The 26,060-nt window shown below is 42.6% G+C and overlaps 2 protein-coding genes and 1 pseudogene across 3 annotated transcripts; 2 read left to right on the top strand and 1 right to left on the bottom strand.

Moving 5' to 3' along the window:
- The first annotated feature begins 4,323 nt into the window (after positions 1-4,323).
- LOC136423418 (interferon regulatory factor 8-like) lies at positions 4,324-10,138 on the top strand. The gene is made up of 5 exons (XM_066411559.1): positions 4,324-4,638; positions 5,750-5,933; positions 6,996-7,049; positions 7,487-7,690; positions 8,400-10,138. The coding sequence occupies exons 1-5, from the start codon at positions 4,399-4,401 to the stop codon at positions 8,735-8,737; spliced, it is 1,020 nt and encodes a 339-aa protein (XP_066267656.1). The 5' UTR covers positions 4,324-4,398; the 3' UTR covers positions 8,738-10,138.
- A 2,917-nt stretch (positions 10,139-13,055) lies between these two features.
- LOC136422481 (laforin pseudogene) lies at positions 13,056-17,496 on the bottom strand (annotated as a pseudogene).
- Positions 17,497-20,455: 2,959 nt separating this feature from the next.
- LOC136422369 (uncharacterized) lies at positions 20,456-25,547 on the top strand. 2 transcript variants are annotated; one of them, XM_066410092.1, is made up of 3 exons: positions 20,456-20,556; positions 21,539-21,774; positions 23,096-25,547. In XM_066410092.1, exons 2-3 carry the CDS (start codon positions 21,546-21,548, stop codon positions 23,956-23,958), a joined length of 1,092 nt encoding a protein of 363 aa, XP_066266189.1. In that variant the 5' UTR covers positions 20,456-20,556; positions 21,539-21,545; the 3' UTR covers positions 23,959-25,547. The 2 variants fall into 2 exon arrangements, with proteins under 2 accessions (XP_066266189.1, XP_066266188.1); XM_066410091.1 differs by having other exon boundaries at positions 20,490-20,636.
- Positions 25,548-26,060: the final 513 nt, after the last annotated feature.

The raw sequence follows: 26,060 nt of genomic DNA on the forward strand, positions 1-26,060 counted from the left end.
TCTGACCGTAGATGTTTTGTTTTATCAAGCGTGACCTGCGTGTACGTTATGATCACCTCAGGTCTATTTTTGTCAGGCCAATATTGACACTGGTGACAGTTGTCACGGGTTTGAGTTGAGCTCCAATCACTGGGTCTTCAAAACAAGCCATAAGGGCTCAAGTTATTGCTTCATTCCATATCAATATTCCACCATATATGCATGCTTTACGTCATGGGATACATTATACTCTCACTGAACATGGCCTAAAACTAAAATAGAATTTTTGGTAACATTGTGTACGTATACAGTACTATATATATATGAGTTTTCGATTGCTTACTAGGGGGTGGTGTTCTCCGATGAGCCGCAAAGTGACGATTTTCACAAGCGCAGATTTTGAGCGTCACCAGTTGAGCACAACAACTTTAATGAGAACAAATTCTGAAAAACGTAGAGAAAAACTATCGATCAAGAATTCTACGACTGGTAAAAGTTTTACCGTGAGCATGTCGATCATTCGTAGTTACCATACGTGATATAGATTGATAAGTCTATTGCAAATTCATGCCCGTAGGCTTATTGCATGTTGACAACAATGTCGAAGTCCAAATGTAAAGTAAAAACATAAGGCATACACAGTCATGTGATACAAGATCATACTTTATTGCTAGTCTACAATAAGTTTCTATATCTATGCTTACGTTGTAATGCGGGATTTGATAATAACGACTTGTCATTATGAACGGGTATCAACCACTGGGCTTTATGAACCGGTGGTTATTTGAGTGGGTTTTACACAACTAGTCATGAACCGATGTTGGAGTTTGTAACGCGCCATAAATTGATCATGAGGGAAGCAAAAAAGTCACGATTTTTGTTTATGAAAGGACTATGAACTGTGCCAAGTGAGGAAAACTTTTAATGAACAGACCACGTTTAGTCACAAACTAACAGTGTGGGGGTTTGTTAGCCTCCATTGCAGGCTCTGAAGCGGCTTTTTGGGGGGCTAAATAATACACTTTTTGCAGCCACCCCGTAACTATCAGCCATCCTGTAACTATCAGCGGCTGATAGTTACAGGATGGCTGATAGTTAAGGGGTGGCTGCAAAAAGTGTATTATTTAGCCCCCCAAAAAGCCGCTTCAGAGCCTGCAACGGAGGCTAGGGTTTGTGACGTGCCATAAAATGATCATGAGGGAAGCAACAAAAAATCACGATTTTTGTTTATCAAGGGAATAAAAACTAGGCCAAGTTTCGTTTCTCCCAGTTTTCCCAGAAGTGAGGAAAACTTATAATGAACAGACCACATTTAGTCACAAACCAACAGTATGGGAGTTTTTGACGTGCCATAAAATGATATTGGGAGAAAAAAATCACAATTTTTGTTTGTAACTATGAACTATGCAAAGTTTCGTTTCTCCCACTTTTCCCAGAAAATAATCTGAACGAACAGCCCACATTTACAAAGTTGAACGCCCTTGAGGCTGTTCGGCTGGTTCCATTGAGTGACGTCATGACCACTGAGCAATGAAAATGAATTTTATGACCTATGACTTTATACATTGAATATAACACATGACGCAAATGTATGATTTGAAATACAACATGTACAAAATACACAAAACTTTCAAAATACATTTCACCTTTGCCGTAAAGGTTATGTTTTCGTCAGCGTTCGTGTGTGTGTGTGTGTGTGTGTGTGTGTGTGTGTGTGTGTGTGTGTGTGTGTGTGTGTGTGTGTGTGTGTGTGTGTGTGTGTGTGTGTAAACACGATAACTCAAGAATGCCTTGATGGACCGTCTTGATACATGTACTTGGTATATGGGTAGATCTTATTGAGACCTCGAAATCATTAGACTTTAGGCCCCCTAGCGACTTGCTTTAGTACTGCAGCGGAACTACTGGGTTTGTTATCTCGTGTTCTGGACATGCTATGGTCTTGATTCTTTAGTGGTAGATAGCTATTGGGAGGGAAAGTAAGTCATATAGGGCCCCCTAGCGGCTTGTTTATGAATGAAATTCGTTTGAACTACTAATGAGATGACTTCTGGTCGCTCGAAGGTCACTCAGCGGTCGCAGCCTCGGTGGAAAGCAGCCTCTACCAGGCTCCAGAGATGGCTGGAAAGAGTAAAAATTGGACAAATAGACAGATAAAATGACAGAGGAGTTAGCCGGTATCTGTATCTGTTTCTGTATCTGTATCTATATAGCCGGTATAACCGCCCTTCGGCCCAACACACCAACTATACGGAGCGGTAGAGGGGTATAGTTTTCCTAAGGTGACCAACTGTACTCTCCGGCCGACTAACTTCTCTGGCATGTTATCTGTCGTTTAGGCCAATTTCTATTGTTTCCGGCCACCTCTGGAGCCTACTAACGTTAGAGGCTAGATGGAAAGGGCGTATTATCAAAGTTGGGGATTTTCCAAATCCCAGTTGAAGTACGTGGGACGACCCCTCCGTGGATCCAGCTTTGGAAAACAAGTTTGTCGAATACACGATGGAGCTGTCTCGTGATCAAATGGAAAACCCCATCCCCGCCCCACACGTGTTTTGCACTTCAAGTGGTTTCCACGAAAGTGAAACAAAACTTGCAACAGTCATCTGTATTCGCAGCCACAGATTCTGTTTAGAGGGAGGAGGAAAGAATAATGAAAGGAAAGAACAACAAGAAAAAGAGATAGAAGCAAGACTCCTCTCACTAGACTGTCACATGTCTGTGTGATTTTTCAAGACTAGATCTATATTGTATAGATTCATAAATTACATCATGTGATTCGTCTCGTGTAAGTTGGTTGCTGACACTTGTCAAGGTGGCACGATCGTAACGATACATGTACAGCAACAACAACCCCCAAACGTCTAAAATTAACCTATGTGGAAGCTTAAGTATCATTATTACATCTGTCAGACATGCTGTTTTGCTGGGTCGAACTGATCTGTATGTTATTGTTGAGTGCCTTGAAAACGAAAGTAAAAGAACCTGTAATGCACTGTACAATGGCTCAGCCGCTTTGATCAAATCTCGATTTGAACTGAGACATGTAGTCGTGCGGTGAACAATTGGCACATGACAGTCTTGTCCAACTCACGAAAGTAAAAGAAGACCATATCTGTAGTTGGAAGTCTGTGCAATGTCTCAGCGGATCAGCTTGGCGAACTCGCGTCTTACATACAAAACGGACTTTGACCAATGTTGGCGCATGGCTGCATGTAGCAATTATTGACAGCGGTCAGATGTTATTGTTTTTTTTGCTAGAGAACCATAATCTTGCCACAGACCTTTCCACATGTATGCTTTTCTACCCATAGCGGTTTCTTGGAGCGCCCAGGGCTCATGAGAAAGTGACCCACTTCTGAGTGACTCATTGTCACAGTTAAATTACTAGTAACCACCTTCGTTCAGGTTTCGGTCCCCTTCGTCACCGGGGAACTCCCTGTTAGAAGATTTTAAAGCCTACCGAGGCTCAAACCATGTGCCATTCGGTCAGCAAAACTTTTCAAGTTCAGACGCAGCATTCCGGGCGTAGTGAACGTTCCCAGCAGAGCCTCGGCGCATTTTTGGTGAGTTTTTTTTTTGCTCTTATAAGTTTCTGTTCAAGATGTTGCAATGGGGGAGGGGGGCAGATGTGAGTGTCTGTGAGGAGAATACCGGTCAAAATAAAACTTGCGGCATTAGAAATCTGTCGGTCGAATGTAAACTAGGTTCAAATGACATTTTGCGGTTTGAACTGGAATTGTAGTCATGTGCGGAGAACTTGGTGAATGCCTCACTGCGGTTGTGCTGTGGTCCCTGTAAACCACATTCTGATGTTCGAGAAAATTCTTCAAGTGACGCAGAGAAATCTCAACAACCCATACAAAAAATCGTGTACTTCATGCATGTGCTTGTCAATCAAAACCTTCGGTAGAATCGCGTTTCAAATCTAGTTAACGGTTATTACTTCAGTTTGTACCGTCAGATAAGAATATTTGTATGCAAACTTCATTGTATAACTTGTTGGCACTTGGCCATTGGCATTGTACGGTGCTAGCTGTGCTGGCCTGGTTCCAGACTCTGTAAATGCAGAAATGTTCGCGGGGATTCGATTTCGCGGTAGGGAGAAAATGGGGGTGTTCGCGGTGGTTATGAGTTCGCAATTGAAACTATAGTAGCACTACACTCACAAAATGGAACGACTTTTCGCGGTGGTTTTATGTTTGCGGTAAAGACTTCACCGCAAAAAAGGTGTTTACAGCAAAGTCTTAGACATGACGTCACCATGCGCAACTACTATGCGACACCCCCAGCTATTTACAGTCCATATAGAAAGTTTGTCAACAAACACTAGAAAGTTTTGGGGACTCCCCAGCGCCCACGTGCACCACTTAGGTTTGAACTTTAGCGATGTAATGGTGATCGTTCTGCAGGCTCACAATGGACCAGCACAGGTTGAAGCGAGAAATGGCAGACTCCTTAGACGTGGAGGTGAGCCTGTCTCCCCAGCAGAGGCCGCGGACTCGGCAGAAGCTGATCCCGTGGCTCCGGGAGCGTGTGAACTCCGGCCAGGTGCCCGGCGTCTCCTGGCAGGACGAGGCGAGACAAATGGTCAAGATCCTGTGGACGCGGAAAAGCCAGCATGACTACAACGTGGATCAAGACGGCGCGATATTCAAGGTACGTTCTTTTGTCTGTGTGCTTTTTGTTTGTTTTTCTGTTTTGCCAGCTTCAAACTTGTTGAAGTATTTTGCCAACAAGATCGCTTCTTGGTCACGGCTGGTAAACATGGTAGGTCAACATAGCACCACGTAACATGTCCACTTAGCTTTGTAATTTCATATCTTTTGTCAATATTGCGTTTCTGTGAGTGGTTAATCTTCTGTCTGTGCACTTGTCTGTCAATGTTTTGTTAACGAATGTTCATCGTGACAGAGATAGTTTCAGGGGACAACTTATTCAGTGACTGAGTGAGTCAAACATTAGCATTACACAGAGAACAGGGGGCGGTAAAAGTTTCGCGTGAGGAGGGGGGTGGGGTGCAAGCACATTTCCTGGTCATTGAAAAGTCATGGGTCTCTTACAGGTGCAGTTGGTGCCCACGCAATCCGAGTGGACCACCTTGCACCATTTCAACACCCCCTCCCCCACACAATCTTTGATGGCAAACAGCATTTCACCTGTTTTTTTTCTTGCTTGTTAGTCACCGTACGCGTAGGCGTGTCGAGTTGTTGATGTAATATAACTGCCGCCACAACAACGACATGAAACTTTGCACCTGATCTTCATGAGTCACAAGCACGTTACATACATGTATGTCCCTCACAGTTTACCAGTTGAAATCACGCCTATTCCTTAACGTCGCGAGGTCACTTTCGTCGTAGACCGTAGTACTACTCTTCCATGTGGTTGAACCACCTTTGTAGTATCAAGCAGACTGTAACAGAACCAGCCGCCAACAAGATTGGATCTGAGACAGCCTTTTCGGTAACAAGACAGCTGAAATTTTGTACGAAACATACACGACGATCCCTAGAATGACTTCAGTTTGCGATCGTGCGACAATGGTGCGATAAATATCGTTGCACGATGACTGTGACCGGGTCCTAAACTTGCTTTCCCACAGCAGCCGTACGCCAAACTGCATGTGTACATGTATTAGTCACACACCATATCACGGCACAACAAAAGAACACACTTTGACCTGAACGTCACAGGTCACACCGCAGCACAACACATACACTGTCCTGTAAACATGTCTCTGACGGGAGACGCTGCGTACTTTCAACAGGAGTGGGCGGTGCACACCGGCAGGTACACCGAAGGAGCGGACAAACCCGACCCGTCCAGGTGGAAGACCAACTTCAGGTGCGCCATGAACAAGTCCACCGAGGCTAAGTACCTGCGTGATCAGAGTCAGGAGCAAGGCGACAACCCTTACCGGCTGTATCGCCTTCTCTCACCACCGACCACGGGTAAGAGGTTTAGTTCCTTTATTGGCTACGTTTAAATGTTCTTTCTCGTCAAATCTTATAACACCCCTCTCTGCCATTCTGAACATGTGCATGCTGATCTGAACGCATGTCTTCTCTGTCAAGGTGCTCGATTTCTTACTTAATGCAGGAATAGCAGTAAACAAGTCTAGTCACCTGGCTAGAAAATAATTTTGACGTAAGTTGTGTTATTCAGTTGGGGTGGAAGACCAAAGGCCAAGGGGGGGGGGTGGTTTCCAACATTTGAAAAAAGAGCAACTTATTCTGAAAGCCAAATGCAAATGTAGAAAAGTTGCAACAAGTTACGCATGGCAGTATGGGCATGTAGGGTACTTGGCTACTGTTTTTTTTTCGTGCATAGCGCGTTGAAGACAAGGGAAGCATTGTTCTAAGTAGCTAATTTTCTTCCGGATGTAACTTCCGCACACTCTGTTTGTTTGGCATCGATAGCCTGATTGTCAACAGTTCCGTTTTTTTACGCCTTCACTCTCTTTAGCTGGTATGGCTCTTTTCTTACGAGACCTGAGCTGTTTTTTCCCTCAATCACAACAATGTCTTTGGTCAATATTCCTAGGTACACTATGAATGATTTGTTAACATTGTTGTGAACTTGTTGTGTTTAACACCCCTCTGTTTGTATTTCTGCCTTTTAAGCCCTCGGGCTTACAAGGTAAGGAAAGCCAGGAGGGCTATTATTGTTTTCTGCTTTTCAATCTTAATTCACTTAACTTCTTAATCCTTTGCTGTTCTTTCTCGACTTTTCCGTCTATTCTATTGTTGATTTGTCCTCCTAATATTACAAAGTCAACAGAAGGGGTTGTTCTACCGCAGTTGTTTTTTTTCACCCCAAGAAATAGTAGCACTTCCTTTAGACTGATACAAAATGAGGAAGTCTAAAGGCTGCCCAAATGAAGATTGTCCCTACGGCTTTACGCAGCGATTGATAAAAAATCTATGATAGTTCAATGAGATGTTTCAGATCAAAGCTTGTTCCTTCTATGTAGAAAAAAAAATGGTTCCAACCTGTTTTTCTCTGCCTTTCAGATGACGGTCATCAGAACATGAACGGGCACCGCGTCTCACCAGTTCTAGATGAAGGTTAGAAGTCATTAGATAATTTTTGAAAAGTATGGAAAACCTTTAAACAAGTGGTTATATGAAGGGTACTGATATGAAAAAGAAAGTAAGGGGCGATAGTAGTATGGCAGATATGGAATAAGTATCATCATTTGGGAGGCAGGGATGGTATGTATTAATAACCAATTAGCACAATACTTTGCTGCAAACCTGCATTCAGCAACCGCTCAAGGGAGTGGGGGAATGGTTGCTGAGGACAGGTGGTTGCACAGGACAGGGTGGGTTTAACTATATAAATATTGATGGGGCTGTTTTGGCATGGCTTCTTACTGGAGGTGGTTGCCTGACCAAATTTGACTGTATCTGTCCATTTGGTAATCTTAAATGTCGTTTTGTTAGCCTGCCAATGACCGTAGTTTGAAAAATAATGATTCGTCTATTTTTGTCCATTTTCACAGAATGCGAGTTACTCGTCGAGCCGTATTACGGAAACAACAGGCTCTTCGGCACCAAGCCCTCCAAGGGATGCCTGCTGCACCCTCCCAACTTCCAGCGGAACGGCTTACACACCCCGGCCGAACTGGTGGCGCTGCCGCTGTACACCGGTGGGAATGCACAGAAGCAGGAGCAGTACAACCGGGTCTTCAGCCACCTCGGCAAAGGTAGGCATGCGTCTCCTCCACTTCATGCTCATGTCAGGCCTACCGCTTTTGGATGCGATTTGTCCTTCCCGCTGCGTTAGCGCTGGCCAGCCGTCAGCCAATCAGATACTCCACGCGTGTTACTGGAGACAAATTTACCAGCCAATCACGTTGCCTCTTGATCGTCGGTGGTGACGTGATTGGTTAATAACTTTCCGGTTCTCTCCACCAACATGATTCTAGGAGGCGGAGCATGTGATTGGCTGACGACATTCGAACCATTCAGATTGGATTAGGGATTATCGATTTAGGGAGGGAAGAAAGAAGAAAAGGAGGGACGGAGGGAGAAGGCAGGGGCTACTTGGGAGGAGCAAGAATGTTCATGATAGGGAAAGGGGTAAGGAAAGGGGAAAAAAAGCTTAGGCTTCCGTATCTAAAAATTCCCCAGTGATGTTAAATAGGATTCCATTTTTACGAGGCTGAAGACATTATTAGTGATACACGATAGTGATCACCGCTTTCAAATCCTTTCATATAATTTTGTACTCTATACATCTTAAAGATTTTAAAGTATATTTAGTCAGTAATATTAGCTATGAATGATTTTACCTGTCCCCGTAATGTAATATAGAGTGTCAGGACAATTCAGGGCCAATCCCAAGGCCCTGCTAATCTGTACAACTGCACCAACTGAATAAAAACATTATTTATTATTTCCATTGTTCCTCAGGTATCATCTTTCGTGTCCTGAACAACGACCTCTACATCACCCGGCACTGTCGTGTGCGGCTGTTCTGTCGGATGGTGGGCGGTCGGGTCGTCACACTGAAGAAAGGCGTGAAAACCAAGGTGTTCGACTACGCCACGTTCATGGCAGCCATCGGGGACTACGCGATTGGGGTGAACCAGCAGCGCCCGGAAACCCAGGTCTACCTAAGCATCGGGCAGAATGACCCAGGTCCTCCCAACGCCCATGCCCTCATCACTGTGGTGCTCCGTCACGTGACCGCAGAACAGCGCCTGCGCGTTGTGGAGGATCCACAACCAAATATGGGCATGTGTGGCTAAGGTGACAGATAGCAAAATTTGAAGAAAAAAAAGATGATGCAAAATTTGTTTGCATGTTTTACGGCAATACGTTTTAGGCCTTATTGTGCCACATGAGAAGTTCGATTTCCGTTTGTCCCAAAAAAACACCCCTATGATATACACACCCTTTGGTATCTTTTGCCAATTTTATGACTTTGTGGTCATGTAAAGAATAGCATGGAAGACGTGCTCACGAGAAAGTGTATGTACTAAGTACGAAAATGAAAGCTAGAAATCCTTGAAAATGGGGAGGGGGGCATTTGTTCAACCAACCGTGTGATCGTACCCATGATATAGACAAATTTCATAAACAAGTAAAAACACCAGTGTCCTAAAATATCAACTTCTGAATCAAAACATATTTGCACATTGCATCTAGATTATATTGACATATCAAAAGGCACTGAATTTGGATTTCAGTCCTTTTTCATTTCCACGAACAATTCGTACCGGTACGTTTCATGCATACCCCATTGTATTCTTCATAGTTTGATGTACTCGTAAGTGGTCTAAACTGGTTGGTTTCACAGAAAAAAAAGGTTATATGACATTATTGTGTTCATTTGAATGACACGCTGTACTGAAAACCTGTGTATTTTGAAGAAAAATAAGCCAAAACTTTATATAGCCAGTATGTGGAGTTTATAAGGCCGTTTTATAAAGCCAGTAAGTAACGACTACAACGGATAGATTTAAGATTTGCTGTGTAAATTGTAATAAGCCAAGAAGTGTGGTCAGGAGAAGTTACTACTATATTTGAGCAGGGTGCTTCAAGATTTGAAAGTCATGAGAAAAGGTAAATAGCCGAAGGATTGAGAATGGACATATTCAGATGAGGGTAAGAGAGGATGGTTTGTTGGACTTGTTGCTGTTGTGGATTTTTCGAAAGCGTTTGACTAGAACGTCAAAGCTTACGAAGGCTTCTGTGGGTTTGGCTCACACTGGTTTTGGAGGTATATACGAATGTGTTGTTGTTTATGGAAGGATTCAGGACTGATGTAACGTTGCAAAATTGTTGAACGAGAGCGTATGAGATTGTTTCAAAATTGTTTGTGTATGGCATATTGTGAATCTATAGTATGTTGACAAACTTGCCCACTTCAAGTGGTAGTGCTTTTGTGTGTGTGTACTAGGATCATCTGTAACATTGCCTAGCGTGATATCTGGCACAGGCCGCTTTGTACTGTTGATACATAAAAGGGAGTGTGATGTTCGTAGTCGTCAGTCTTGGTACTGGATATTGGCGTATCTTATTTTGTGAAGCGCCTCACGCAATTTTCGACATCTTGTGTATGTTGCAAACGAATTGCATTCAGACAACCACACGGGAACGCTGACTGTACAACATTCCCTAAGAATAAAAAGAGTTTGATCAAAAAAAAGTTTGTCTGAAGAGTTGTTACAAATAAGCTGGATCTGTACTGCACAATCTATAAACTACCACTTGCTGTCAAAGCAAACGAATTCTGCAACAATAATACACACATCTTACTGTGCAATAAACATATGGTACTGAGAGACGTCCATAAGAATAGTACATGCCGATTCCGAGAAAGTGTGGACGCCGAAACGTTGCGCTACTTCCAAGTTAGCGTTTTAATGCAGAATCGTTCAACCTTACCCTTCAAATGTGAGACTTTCCGAGTAAGCATCCCAGTCTTGTTTGAAACCTTTAGGAGTAAGTGGTTCTTTCAAATTGACAATTTTGCCCCGAGTTCCTCCGTATGATATTTTGGTGCATCGGTACCTTTTTCTTGGTTACTAAGACAAGATCTATTTGTTACACTTCCGTATTTCAGCGAATTTTGCAAAATGGTAGTGTCAATGCAACAGCGTGCTATTGTGGACCTAACCTTCTCAGTATGCATTTTACCGAGTACCTTCTGACATGACATTCTCAGTATGCCTACCGTCTTTGACCAGGTAAGTTTCGCTATAAAGTTCGCAGGACACCGATACCGTTTCTCGGAGACACTTTCGCTGTGCCCTTCTCAGTGAAGCGTCTCTTGTCTACCTGTTGTTTTGGAGTCGACATTCTCGGTACGCATTTGTTTGGGTGGGTGGGTTATTTTTCACTTCGATTTCCGAGCTGCTTTTCTCCCAATTATCTGTAAGCAGCGTTCTTAGATTGCAAATCATATTTTTGTGCCGTTTCTATTCTAATTTCGTATCATACAAAACATTTAGCTCTTTCTCTTGATTGTTATTGAACTGAATTTCTATACATACCCACACTAGTCAAACATAAAATGTCTGTGCAGTGAAAGGAAGCCGACATAACTATATATAGCTAGTATAACATTTCTATACTCTCACCAATTTGTATGCATGCGTGTTTTGTTTTACCCGTGCTTAGCCCAGTGGGCAAAAGCTCACAATAAAGTTCTTCATTCATTCATTCATTCCCTCAAAATATGTTGTTTGCATTGGGTTTCTCAGTAGCTAGGCTGCGTGGTCCCTTTTATTGATTTCCGGGTAAACTTACTGTTAATATTTGACACCAAATGCCCTCACGGTATTCACAGTATGCCCTTCGTACGCAACACTTACAATAGTGAATACAGAAACCCAGTAACGCTACGCACCTGCTGGTAAATCGATAATAGCACTGGTCAAATAAACACTGGAACAGACTTAGAAGGGTCATTGGCGGTCATGTATATGTAGGCGCGATTTTTTTCGTTCCTCTTTTTCTGTCAGTTTTTGTGTGTGACACTTTTACGTTGTAATTGAGATACGGTTGCATTGTTGTAGTCATTCCTCCAAGACTCGTCCAAGTTCAGGCGTTATGAAACACTTCCTTGTTGCGACTTGAAGGAAAACAAACCTGTAAGAAATTGACTTATTGCACAACAGGCCCAAGTCGTGGCGACCAATACTACGTAACGCTACCTGATCAGCTGACCTAGGTGATTTTTAGCTCTCAAGGTTAGTCTCCAACCATCCAGCTGGCAAAAAAAATCGCATACGTAACTGCCGGCTGAAACAGTGCCAAGATCGGGGCCCATGAACACTGTCTTCAAGGGCCGGCAGTTACGCTTTTTTTTTACTAGCGGAAGATTTGCTTAGTCAATGTAAGTCATGTTGCATCTTTCAAGTTAATAGCACGACACTTGCTAGCGTATTTACTACACCATAGAGATACAAGAGTTTATAGATACTAAATAGCCCCTACTCGAAGGTATATGTGTTTTCTAAGACGAAAATAGGAGTCTGTATTTCTTTTAAGTGACGACATTTTTTTAAGCTGGTGTGGCGGTTATACCGGCTATATAGATACAGATACAGATACAGACATTCCAAAATGCAGAGGTGTGGTTAGAACGACATGCTATCTATGGCTGTAGAAACCAGAAGTGGTAGGCCCGTCTGATTTCAATCTTGTCACACTAGACTTAATCTTTTATGTCGGTGAAGTGTCGACAGCAACTTAGATCCATAAATTATACCTTACAGACAATACCTTAAGCGACACAACAATAAGTCATTGTGCAGGCCTCGGCCAAAAGGGGCGTGTGTCGTGGTTTCCGTATCAAAAGCATTACGAGTTTCGCCAATGTGATACTATCTACTTAACCTACGACCCCGCCCCTTTTCCCATTCATTAGTGACCTTTGCCTTCCAAAAACAATACGTCACCAAGAGGGGAATCCCCATGACGTAAATTACGTCTGATATGACCATATAAGGAGATATACAGGTGTAATGCACCCATTATAAGGCTCACCTGTATATCAATGGTACTATTTTTGAACTTCTTGCAAGACGTAATCGGATATCCGGTAGGTGATTGCTATTGATAATGAGTAAGAGAATATTCAAGGTACAACGACGTCAGTGTACTTGTATGCCCAGTTGCACTTTCTTAAACAAAGGAAGCTACATAGCAAGAGTCCATACAAGTCATCCTTAAGGAATTCGAATAACAAACAATGTAAAGAGACTATGTTGTTAAGGGGTGGCAAAGAAAGGCTGTACAACATTGTAAAAGAATTTGTTTGTTTATTCTTCAACACGCTAGAACAATGGCTACGTCAAGGAACTATATTCAACATTTTACATATTTAAGGCCATACTAAGATTTATCAGACAATACGCAAAACACTAGCATCAAAATGGATTGCAAGGCAAGACTTAACATAATTCAAGCAGTGTTCTATGACTTTCCTAACTTTTAGAGTTTGTATTTGGCATCAATTGCTAGATAGGTAATCTTAAACATTTTTAAGTTTTTCAAAATAAACAGTACGTATACATTGTAGTAACAGCCCATTGAATTTGACCAATACATCGGGCTTTAATCATCTGACTCTTTCCCCTCTTCTGGTGGAAAATCCACCGTTCTACGGAGAACTATCTTAGTTTTAGCTACAAAGTGAGCGTCATCATCGTCAGCGATTTCTTCACCCCCGTGGTTTAGCTGCTGTTCTGTTTGCGTTTCTTGTACAGTGGGTATCTCCTGGGGCGCTTGAGCTGAGCTGGGGTCTTCTTCAGCAACGATCTGTCCATCCTCCTTGCTCGTCTGCTGTTCTGTTTGCGTTGCTGTTATAGTGGGTATCTCCTGGGGTGGTTGAGCTGAGGTCGGGTTTTCATCATCATCAGCGATCTGTCCCTCCTCTTCGTTCGTCTGCTGTTCTGTTTGCGTTTCTTGTATAGCGGGTATCTCCTGGGGCGCTTGAGCTGAGCTGGGGTCTTCTTCAGCAACGATCTGTTCATCCTCCTTGCTCGTCTGCTGTTCTGTTTGCGTTTCTTGTATAGCAGGTATCTCCTGGGATGGTTGAGCTGAGCTGGTATCTTCTACAGCAACGATCTGTCCCTCCTCTTCGTTCGCCTGTTGTTCTGTTTGCGTCGCTTGAATATCAGGTATCTCCTGAGGCGGTTGAGGTGAGGCCGGGTCTTCATCCTCTTCGTTCGGCTGTTGTTCTGTTTGCGTCGCTTGAATATCAGGTATCTCCTGAGGCGGTTGAGGTGAGGCCGGGTCTTCATCCTCTTCGTTCGGCTGTTGTTCTGTTTGCGTCGCTTGAATATCAGGTATCTCCTGAGGCGGTTGAGGTGAGGCCGGGTCTTCATCCTCTTCGTTCGGCTGTTGTTCTGTTTGCGTCGCATGTATAGCGGGTATCTTCGGCGGCGGTTGGGGCTGGTACGACCGAGGACTCTCTGCACACCGTGCCGCTAAAACATCGCTCCCAAACTTCTCCTGAAACTCTTTCTCGGCTTCTAGGATGATACCTTGATCGACGCACGCTACAGGACGCTGCGAACACACGTGATACTCCATAACCCTGTACGGCCAGCCGAGGACATAGTACAGGTAGCCGCAGACGATAAGGACGGATCTGATGATGCCAGCGTTGCAGTACACGTAGACGTGATGGCCGCTCTTCAGTAGCTCCCATAGCTTGTACACCGCGGCAGGTAGCACCCCGACCTTGCTCCTGGGGTCCCAGTCGTTGGCGGGAATCCAGACGTAGGAGATGCCGTGATCCTTGTACAGCTGAGAGAGATTGTCTGGGACGTCTGTACTGGGAACTGGAGAATAGGAGTGATAAAAACATAGAATTAATAAAAAAGGATGTCAAATTTGCAGAAGGTATCTATGTTAAAAACCAGAAATCTGAAATGGATCTATATTTGCATACATGAATAAGGCATAACTTTACATATCTTAGGCATCAAAAGTGTGATACGTTGTACTAAAATGTCCTCACAGCGGCCCTATAAGCGTCCAGTATTGTATAATCCTTTTATGTTATTCAACTTTCATCCACGCATACCCATGTAATACAATATAGCCAAATAAAGAATACGAGGTGCAAGGAGGACCTTTGACGTCGGCATGGTAGTCACATGATTGAGCACAGCTACGATCAAAAACACGTATCATAAAACTAGGCCAACATGGCGGCCTGCATGTTGCCTAATAAAGACTGTCAACCGTTTTGTCGCTGTCAGAACGATACAGGGCTATGTCATGGGCGTGAGGAAACAGACAGCACCGCAATCAATGTGTGAACACAGTCACTGATTGTCTAAACAGATTCGGAATTTGAAGATGATGAATATATAGTCTGCTAGCTTCTATTTTGTACCAAACGAGGCTATACACTTTTCAACAGCTTTCGACATGTATGTCTGACATATGACTGGACGTGTCTATTTCAAGAGTATGGGCTTAAACGGATTAGGTTTAGTATATGTTTGATGTACACTTTTCCACAGCTTTCGTCATGTATGCATGTCTAACATATGGCTGGACGTGTCTATTTTAGGAGTACGAGCTTAAACGGATTAGTTTTATTACGGGTTTGTTGTGAGGTAAAGATACCTTATACTTTCTGCAACAGTGTAATGTGTGTTAAATTGTAGGCACATATTTACAAGACCAGGTTGAATTGTATACAAACAAGGACAACAAAACATTTTAAAGACATTGATCAATCACGTTATACGCCATATTTAGGATTATCATTATTGAATGAAAGGAATAAGAAAACATTGCATTTTCGTAGCTGTTGAGTGCTGGAAGCTAGGTGTTGGGCTACAATGATTATAAAGACCAACATAAGGCTTTACCCCCTGCTATGAACTATAATCAGCACGCCCTTGAGAAAATACATACCAGTACTGTTGATTTGACATTGGGGAGGGCTGAGGGGTCAGAGATCACTGGCTGACACACTCTATCACGCGCTCGATAAAAGATCTTCTTCGTTCGCAATTTGTCAGAACATACAGGAACTACAAAAGGTGTTAAGCAAAAGTTGTCTAGCATTGCACAAAATATATCTACCTGCTTTGGCAACTGAGGGGAATTCTGGCAAATAACGGTGTACTTTTCCAAGTTAGACGACTTGGTCATAAAAATGTTGTTATATTTGGCAATAAGTCTGTTTATTATATATATGTAAGTTATGGCAACAATATGTGCGACTGTCTTTCTCATATGAACAACGGTCAGGAACTTTGAAGTGATCTTTTCTTTCTGTCGATACTTTCTGCAGCAAAAGCCTTTTTAAAGATATAACTTTTGATAAACGTGTGAATTTTTATTGATCAACATGAAAAAGTACATGACACAGTGATGACAAACTCCAGCAAGTTACTGATACTAGCATCACCACTAGAAAGTTCAGTCATATTTTCAAAACCGTATATCCAATATACCCCATATCCAATGCAGATTTGGTACCAATCTGGCTACATTAGCGTACTGAGTGCCAATGCATTTGGTATCAACAATATAAGTTTGGGTTAGAATCCAAACATTTCTTATATTTTCTTGGGACAGAAAAAAAAAACCCGTATTATTTCTACATTGATGAAGTTTAGACATCCAGGTAATAAGATACGCCAAAAATAGTTACTCAAGCAACTGGATAAAATTTCGTAACAGTCAGACGTTTCAGACGGCATCCGCTATCTTTCGTCAGTGACTAAGGAAAGATCTTGCAGAACCAGGTTTTATACCACAACTCTGTATTATTTGTACGTTGTTTAATTACCTTCCGGGCAGCATCCCGCGGAGTCGGTACAGACGTCCTCCTCCCTCTGGAGGTTGATGACCGCCGTGACGCCCAGAGCCGTCTTCATCCCGTGCGTGATGTGCGCGGGGATGCGGGGGCAGGACCCCACCCACAGGTTCTCCACCACCTCGGAGTAGTGCATGGTCCTGGAGTCACAGATGGTGTGGTAGAAACTCGCCGTGTGCTCTAAGGTGTGCGGGTCTCCGTCGGGTTCCTTCCACATGGCTACCGGGGTGAGGTACACTCCGTTTCCGACCATGTTCTTCTCTTCGTCTTCGGGGATCCACCATCTGTTGTGGGCGGGACCGCTCCCCTCCCATTCCCAGTCGCCCCCCTCCCCTCCACCGGTAGCCCTCCGTACGAACTTGTACTGGAAGACGGCGGGTTCCGTTCCCTTGTAGAGTTCGACGTCGCACACCCAGAAGGACGGCTCGGCGGTGGTCTCCGGTGGAACCGCCGGGTGAAGGGGGACCGATTTCGACAAGTCCCATCTTCCCAGCTCCTTCACTGAACCAACCAGAGACACCGTAACGTCCTCTTCTACATACGCAACCAGACCGAAGCGTACTTTCACCATTGTTCCGTCGTCCTATGACTGCTCCCTCGATAGCTCTGGATTCCGCGAAAAATGACGTGCGGAAAGGGTCACGCTCTTGCAGTTTTGAAAACGGCCTGCTCTTGAAATATGCACCTACTGAAGTTCACTGTCGCCTCCGACCTTTGACTTATCTAGATGCACAACAAATGAAATGAGCATCCGATGGAAGGTATCGCGTCTCTCCCGTTCACCCAGACTCTGTTATTTCGGTACGCAGACCGCTGTCATAACGCGAAATATGATACAACGTCCACTGGGACAAGGATTTTCCAGTGTGGCGAGGTCTTTTAAGTGCACCAGAATACCAGAAAATTGTGCATTGATGACGACCGAGGGATTTCCTCACATCCCTTAAACATCCCAGACCTTCTGTAGACGTCAAAGCTAAGGACACTGGCAGGGCACGCAGCAAACCAATAAATATTTAAGAGAGTGGTTTTAGTCTCATGCAGAGACCTCTGCACTATTTATGGTCGTGGCGACCATATCGGACCGCTGCCAGCATGGAATGGGGCCAAACTTCGCATATAAGCGTCAGTGGTAAATACCTAGTCGAACAGTAAGGTGAGAGAGACGACGTGCCGCCTGCATGCACTGACTATGGGACGGTACCGCAACGAAACGTGTCGATGAATAAGAAATGCACATGTGTTTTAAAGCGTGTAACGGTTATTGCAAAGTGCTCACAATTGGAATACTTCCACGTGATCATATTATTCCTTTAACTCTATTTGTTTCTTTTGTTCGTAATACATGTAGCACTAGTCTCTAGACTGAAGCTCTTGGTGTAAAAAAATTCCACGGTAAATCTATAACAAGTAAAAATAAAAATTTCCCCGTCAGTCTCTCTCTAACGGATTCATTTCATTTCCAATTCTTCTTTTTATCATCTTCATTTCTAGGATACCTCTATAAAACACATCTATATTTGCTATTTCGGCCAGATGATTTTTACTGAAAGGTGAGGGGGCACACTCGATGATGGGCCGCTATTTACGGAGTCAAGGGCAGCTGGACTTTGGCACTTATCAATGGAAACCCATAGGGTTGAGGTGGAGTTGGAGTTGGGGTGGGGTTGCGGTTAAGGGGATAGGGTAGAGAGCGTGTTTGTCGTTTGACGTAAGACCATCGCAGATATATGAGATATTTAAAGAGGGTGCATCAGAAAATCAATTCTCTTGAATAGCGTGCTAAATAACGTTTGTTATATATAATTCCTTCCTTTTTAATTAATTTTTTTTAATAGAAAATAGACAAATAAAGAATGATTAAATAAAATGAAAGAAGCATACACGTACGTTCTTGGCCATTTTTTTTCTACTAAAACCCCATTCCATTCTTAAATTGATAAGTGCATTCTTGCATCAGCTCCTGGGCCGTGTGATACTATAGCATGTAAAAGCATTGCCCCGTTTAGATGGGTAATTGTATTACGGCACAACCATGTCAGACAGCCAGCACGTACACATCCTACGTGTCGTGCGTGTGAAACCCGGGCTGAAAAAATGCATGTTGATCCATGTCTGTTCATAAATTAGTGTAAATAGTACGTCGTTAAGAATTGCGAGCATCACATCGTCCTTCACATATCACTATGTTAACAGTATACGTACGTCCTAAACCAATAGAATTAGCATACCAATACCATAGGGAAATTCAACATTGTAAACATTACATTCATACTTTTTATACAGGTCAAAGCAAGTTCAACGCTGGTTTAGTGAGCGTGCTTACAGAGTCAAGTGGTTAGTCACCTCTGTCCATGGACCTAAACTTTGGGAGTTCGCATCCCGGCCGCTAACCCGACATGGAAAGGGTTACAGTCCTTAGGACGGGACGTTCAGCCGTAGTCCACTGTTTATTGTGCTTAATTGTCAGACTGGTAATTTCCCTTATAGAAAATGTAAATCTTGTACATTGCGTTTGTCTTTTTTGTAACGACCAGGTCGTTTAAGATCACTTTCTTTCACAGCCTTTCATTTTTACTGATGGAGATTTCCGACCTTCCAAATCTGGTGAGCAAAATCCATTAGAAGATACATTTGAACTTGTTGACGAGGGTGAGGGATACGTGGCGTCCAACTGGCGGGATTCTGCTGTACGGCATCCCTGAGGCTTGGGCATGATCAGAAATCACTATGGTTTTCCATGTCTTCCTTGGACCAACACCATGTGTCGGCAGGGGTCCCCACGTGCACCACGACTGCCTCTTTGGAACACGTTGTTCTATCTGAAGACTATGTATTCATGCTGGAAATAGAAATAAGGAGAGGCCACTAAAAACACATCTTCTTAAACAAAACAGCTCTGTCTTTGTATGAACGTTTTAAAGACAGACATGTCATCAATTCACTATTATTATGCGATTTCTAACGTCTCTGCACTACAATAAACTTCAACTACATGAGAAACTATGTGTGTGTGTGGACTGTGGAGGGGGGATTTATAATCTTTTAATTTTTATATCCTTTTATTCAACTCCACAGATCAAAGGTCAGATCACTGTTATCTATTTTTGTCTACGTCGAGTCAAGCTATTGATGAAATTTTGATGTCAATGTGAACCTCTCTCAAAGTGAATAATTCTCACCAGTCTTCAACGTGTTTTTTAAATAGACAAAATTAAACAAAATTAAAAGTTTTGAATACTTTATACAGCGAAATTCAACTATTCCACGGCCAAAGTCTGTTATATAAGAAAGTGCACTTGATGCAGTTGTCAAAACTATGACCTTGCGCTATATAGCGAACCCTTCGGTTATTTTCAAGAAGCAGCCGAAATTCTCGTTCCCAGGAATCTGTGTGTCCGTCCTTGGTGCTGAACGTGCAATCACGTGACACTGTCAACAGGTTTCCTCAAAATTACTCGCGTTTAACCACTATATTAACTACCGAACAATGATATTGTGAAAAAAGAAGCTCAACTTATCTCCTTGGTGTGTTCTGATTTGATTTTTACAAGCCTTTATTGTGAAATAAATCTTTTGCACTCTGGCATATTGTCTATTGCTTTCCTTTAGACCGAGAAGCTGTTGGAGCCATAACCACGTATAACATCAGCCGTACAAGATATTCGTCTCCAGGATAGTTTCCTATTAGTACCTAGAATATGAGGTTTTTATTTCATCCAAATGAGGTTTTGATGAAAAATCCATCATGCATCCAAAAATCCAGACGATAAAGTAATTCTATTCCGCAAATTATGCAGGTTATAGCCCGTTACACGTAACGCTGCGCATTCTCCTTCCATTTTATGTTTAGCTTGAAGGTCCCCAGACTGATATTTTCCCTCCATGTCCTCATTCCAGTCGTCCGAAGGACATTCTGAACCCGACAGTCAGGGTCTGTGCAAACAATCATGAAAGGCGATCTCTCGACCAGGCAAACATTGGCTCACGCCATTTTCCCGCCAATTGGGGATTGTAAGTAATATCAATGTGGTCACTTAATGCCGTTTTGTCCAGATTTTGTCATAAAACTTTGCTTTTAAAAAGCAAACGAAGACTAAGTTATATGACATAAATGGATTGCTTTTACTAGATCACATCTGGTTTAAGAGAATTATAGAAAATTGTTTTCTGTGCCAGACACCCCTTCTATTTAGTGGACCACCCCGCTGTTAACCTCTGACATTCTGTCATCAATATATTTTGGTACGACACGAACTCTTCAATTCGGTAAGCTTTGTTCTGTCTTTGTGGGCTTGTTGTTATTGTAGACCGGCCTAAGTGTCGAGCAAAGGACTTCCAGTCCCACGGTAAGGCTTTTTTTCTTTTTGTGACGAATCTATCGTTAAGGGGCGCTTAGCAGTCATACCGTCCTAAAAATAGCATCGCTAGGATGGGGGAGGGAGGGGAGGGGGGCGTCTTCATGTAAGCGGAATTTTGAGTATTTGGCTGCACGGGATATGTCCTGTTACCGCTGTCGTCTGGCAGCGTGCTAAATGCGTAGTAGCCTTCTTGTGCAGTCTGGATATTGAGCCGGAAAAGGCACAAGAAAATGTAGGAAAATTCGGGACACATACAGTCATAAATGTACAAAATCAATATGATGTGTTTGGGGCATAATATTGTGATAGTCTGTCTTTACTTTCATGCATATTCATTAATGGCACTGAACAACATGGATGTGACAAAGAGCACTAACCATTGCTGCTTTGTGCAGTTCAATAAAGATATTATTTTGTTCACATGAGTGTAGTGGTAGACTAGTCTCAAAACATGTGTTATTTGGTGTTAAGATGTGTTGAGATTGATGTAGTGACTTTCAAAATGGATGCTGCCTTGTATCTATTAAACTAATCTCTCTGTATCACTTAGCCATCCTATTCCAGCTCCAGTTAACTCCTCTACCGGTAATCGCTTCACTGCAGAATACTACTGTCTGGCTCCCTTTGATAGAAGTTTGATTGGCATTTTAATACATGCCTAAGATATAAGGGAGAGCTCGTATTGGCTCTGTGTCCCTCAGTTTTCTGTAACAGCATGGTGTTGGGTTCGAACAGGCATTTAGAAGTTTGATCCTTGTTTCACTGCTTCTGATAAATATTCAATACCCAAAATAATGAATGAGGTAAGGGTCAAACGTTTAGATGATCCTGTTTCTACTTGGAGATGAATGAAATCATGGCTTATATTTCTGTCATCGTACTCTCACTAGTTCAAAGATGTCGGGGAAGCAAGATGGTGAGAAGGATCAGGAAGGCTACTCCATCCACAATCCGGGGAACCCGGACTTCCAGCGCCGCATGGCGTCCGCCTTCGGCAACCTGGAGCAGATGAACCCAGGCGGAGGTCGCGCCCCGCCAGAGCGGGACTCCCGCGGTCCCTGGCAACGTCCCCCCGTCCCCGACTACGTGGTCAACCCCAACAGGTGGACACGCTACAGCCTTCAGGGTGACCCAGTTTTTTATTAGGCTATCATAGGTACGATGACTGAGTTCAACATCATTCATGTGCATTTATATAAATATAATTATTTTTATAATTGTCTATGGGTAGTCTATGGGTCATGTAGTCTGATATGGGTAATAAGGTTCTAATTCTATCATAGGTACAATGACTGGGTTCATGTGAATATATGCTATTCCAAGAAGCAACAAAATAAATTGGTGTGGCTTTAGTCTATAGGCAATAAGCTATGGGAGAGAATGAGTGAGTGAGTGAGTGAGTGAGTGAGTGAATAAGGTTCTTATTCTATTATAATTTATAGGTACAATGACTCGGTTCATGTGCATATATTTAATTAGTCTATGGGTAATAAGCTATGGGAGAGAGTGAGTGAGTGAGTAAGGTTCTTATTCTATCATAGGTACGGTGACTGGGTTCAACATCATTCATGTTCATGTATCTAATTAGTTTAAGGGTATTAAGGTTCTAATTCATTTAAGGGAGTGGGGTTTATTTTAGAACTGAGTATTGGATTTGTGAACTTGGCAAGGAAAGCGTTTATTGATTGAAAAAAAATTGGAATTTATTTCATCTGTGAGAATGTAGCTGTGCCAAGTAAGTTCTAATTTAGCTTTGTTCATATTATACTGTATTGATAATCTATAAAATCATGTAAAATTGCCTTCATATTTCTAATAAAAATGTAGGTCGTCTATATATAAGATACTTAGTCTACGGAATAAGCTTATCTCACATGTTACTCATCGCATGTTAGTCTCAGAAAACTTGAGTTGCTCAATCGATTTTGATAAGAAGTCAAGGAGAAATAAAGAAGCAGTAAATGGCATGGTTCAATAATGAACCACTAATTTTACTAAAAGGACATGTAACAAAATGTAAAGGATAAAGATGGTAAAATATCATACGTAGATCGATATGGATGAATTAGCACGGTAAGTTTGTCAGTACAAATACTGAGTGGGTTTACAAGGTAACAGTTACACAGCAACTGAGTAAAATTTGGAAATAGTAAGATGTTCCATACGGCATCTGTTGTCTTTCGTCCGTGACTGAAAAGAAAGGCCAGTCTTCAAGACAACGCTGTCTGTTTTTTCCAGATTTTATCCAGTTGCTTGAGTAACTGTTACCTTGTGTATCTTATTACCTGGATGTCTAACAACAATGTTTGAACAACAATGTACTAGTAGTAAGGAGTGCAAATTATCAATGGTGCATTAGTATGGATGAATTGGTAAGTTTTATATCTTAAGCACAAGTGCTGAGTGTGTTATTAACTGTGTCTGTTCTATAACTCCTTGACTTGCAGAAGAAGAAGATCTGAACGACCAAACCAACAGGGCTGCCGCGCTTGACTTCCTTGCCGACCTACGCAGGCGACACAACGACGAGCAGCCCCTCAACATCTTCGAAGACTCCGACTCCAAAGAGGAGGAAGAAGAAGAAGAAGAAGAGGAAGAAGATGGAGAGGAAGAGAAGCACGGGGATAAAAAGAAAGAGGAGGAGAAAAAGGAAGAGAAGAAAGGCGGTGCCACCACAAAACAGTACCCCCCGAAGCCATCCAGCAGACCGTGGGATCCAGAGGGTAGAGCGGGCAGACACACCCTCCCCCCTCCTCCCCCCATGATGTTGATCAACCCCCCTCTCAGCGTCCACTCCTCCCTGTCCAAGCGACCGATGCAGAGCGTCCCCCTCCCCAAGACATCCGGCAGCGCAGCTCTACCCAAGGCGGAGGTCAGACCTTCCGTGGGCAAAACCGCCGACACCACCTACTTTAGACCCACTTTCCAGCCCAGATGGAACCGCGCGCCGGACCAGGGGGGGAAGACAGAGGCCGGAACGGCCGGCGCACCTCCGGACAACGGGAGCAAGCCCGACAGCGCGTCTCGTTGGATGAGCGGGACCTACACCATGCCAGAGTACAGAGTCGGCCAGAAGAGGAAGGCGTCACGACCCATGAGGCAGTCGTCGGAAGGCAGCGGTCAGAAGGAGCAGCCCGCCGCCCTGGGTCTCCAGCATCTCCAGTGGTACGATGATGAGGAGGATGAAGACGATGATGCGGTACCCACTGGTGTATCATGGGAAGCCTCGGCAGAGCGACCGTCTGAGGAGACCTCGTCACACACAGCAAAGAGAGCCAAGAAGAACATTCGCCCGCGCCAAGACGACTAGGGATAAGAACTTTCGAACCTTATAATAGGGGAAACATGTAGAGAATCTACTATTCATTAGTGTTACATTACATGATATTCATTCATGCCTTACATAGCAAAATGTCAGATGGACTAGCTAGGGGGTCACACATAAATAGTTAGTTGGACATCCTTACATACATGTACATGTACACTTTCATTGACGATTTGATGTGTTTCCTTTAATTTGTCTTTTGTAATTACTAGGTAGTTTTTTGTACAAGTTTGTGAATTGTCTAGAAACTGCGACTCTAGAAATAATGTCATTTTTTTTGCGTTCCAGTTTTAAGGAACTTTTGAAATGTTGCAAGTTTAATGCATGAGAATTTTATTTTGTATTTTGTAATCATGGTTTCTATTGAAACAGAATTTGGATTTGCAATTATTATAGTGGATTTCTGGGAGATAACTTTTTTTAGTACATTATAACTTGATGTGCCAATGTGTATATATTTTTGTGTGAAATTGTAATCATGGCATTTGTAGTAAGGTAGGAGAAACTCATTTAAGACAGTATATGTATCTGTCGTAAATGTAGTTGCATTCAACCTGATTGTTTGGTTTTCATTTTTTCTAAATGCTGTGATTTTAAGCTATTATATTTGCATTTAATGTGGAAATAAATTGGAAGAAACATAGAATCACATACTGGAAAGTAAAACAGGTCTAAAAATAGGAGCTTTTGTTTAAGAAATTGGAGGCTTTAGTGTCATCTCAAGGAACTTATTGCGAAGATCTTGGTTTTCTGTTATAGGATTCAACTGTAATTTTCAACACAAAGGAAAAAAATTTCCACTGAAATACACTGCTTTTTTGACATCTTTATGCAGATAGAACACATGACTCGGTGAGCAGTGGATCAAAAGTTACAGAAAGTATATGACATCCACCATCTCTATTATTAACGGTTTGTAGTACACCAGGCCTGACAGTCCCTTAATAGAGACGGGGGATGCCACAAAGTTTCTACAACTTAACATCCACCCGTCCTCTGTGTTAGAAGTTTACTTCACAGTTGAATCTTATTACAGAATGGATTTTACCAACACAGATGAAATTTAAAACAAGGGCCTTCTTAGTTTTCCCTCTCTACAGTAGTAAATACAAGCCATATAACCCTTGGGGATGGACCCCTTTGTAGTAAAGACTGACTCCTCTTTGAAGGGTGATGTAAAAACACACAACATGAAATAAAGAGGCTTTTGCCTAGGCTTTGTATCAAGCATATACTAAGCAAGCTTGCAGGACATTCTGATGTTTCATTCAAAGCATGTACATTGCCTGTACACACCCTCAAAGCCAGAGCAAGTCGGTTCCTTTAATGGCGTTATATAGTCCATTACTATTGTAGCTGTTGTATATTGGACTACTGTATCAGTCCATGATGTGGTCAGAGAGACTGCTATATTCTCTCTCAGTGTGTATGTGTTGAATAAACTGTTCCTATCTATGATAATCAGTATCCCTAAAAAGGGGCATTTTTCTCCGACATTTACAAACGATGTATCTCTGCGATGCTAATCCATCGATGAGTTGTCAGCATAAGATAATAAACAGTCGATGGATGAATCCGTATTTTGTTATGTTGTCGTCGCTGTGTGCATGTTTGATTGACAGGCTGGGATCACACACACAGGCGGGACGCCATATTTGGTGTGTCACATACCGATCATAACTCCACCCAAATAAAGCCCAGCGGTCCCTGGGCTCTGATATTTCACACTGGCTGTATTAAGACATCACAAGCTTGTCCTTTTAAAACTTGGCAGTTAGATCGAAAATACAAATTATATAAACATGTGTTTTGTCTACAAAATGTATATTTTGTCTACAAAATGTATATTGTAATTTTCAAGTTGTTCAGGACTAACTTAAAGCTCAGAATGAATGTATCCAAAGAATTGAGAAACCCATGGCCGGTTTGAAAGTGCCACCATGTGTCCTGAGGTAATACTGCAGGGCTTTCACCACCACCAAGAAAAAACCAAGGACAAAATGTTACCTTGACTGTTATTTGAGTGTAGCCTTTATCATGTAGTGTTTTCTTTGTCCTAAATGATAGGACAGAGTGTATGATGAGTG

Source organism: Branchiostoma lanceolatum, chromosome 17 (assembly GCF_035083965.1).
Source record: "Branchiostoma lanceolatum isolate klBraLanc5 chromosome 17, klBraLanc5.hap2, whole genome shotgun sequence".
Taxonomy (NCBI): Eukaryota; Metazoa; Chordata; class Leptocardii; order Amphioxiformes; family Branchiostomatidae; genus Branchiostoma; species Branchiostoma lanceolatum.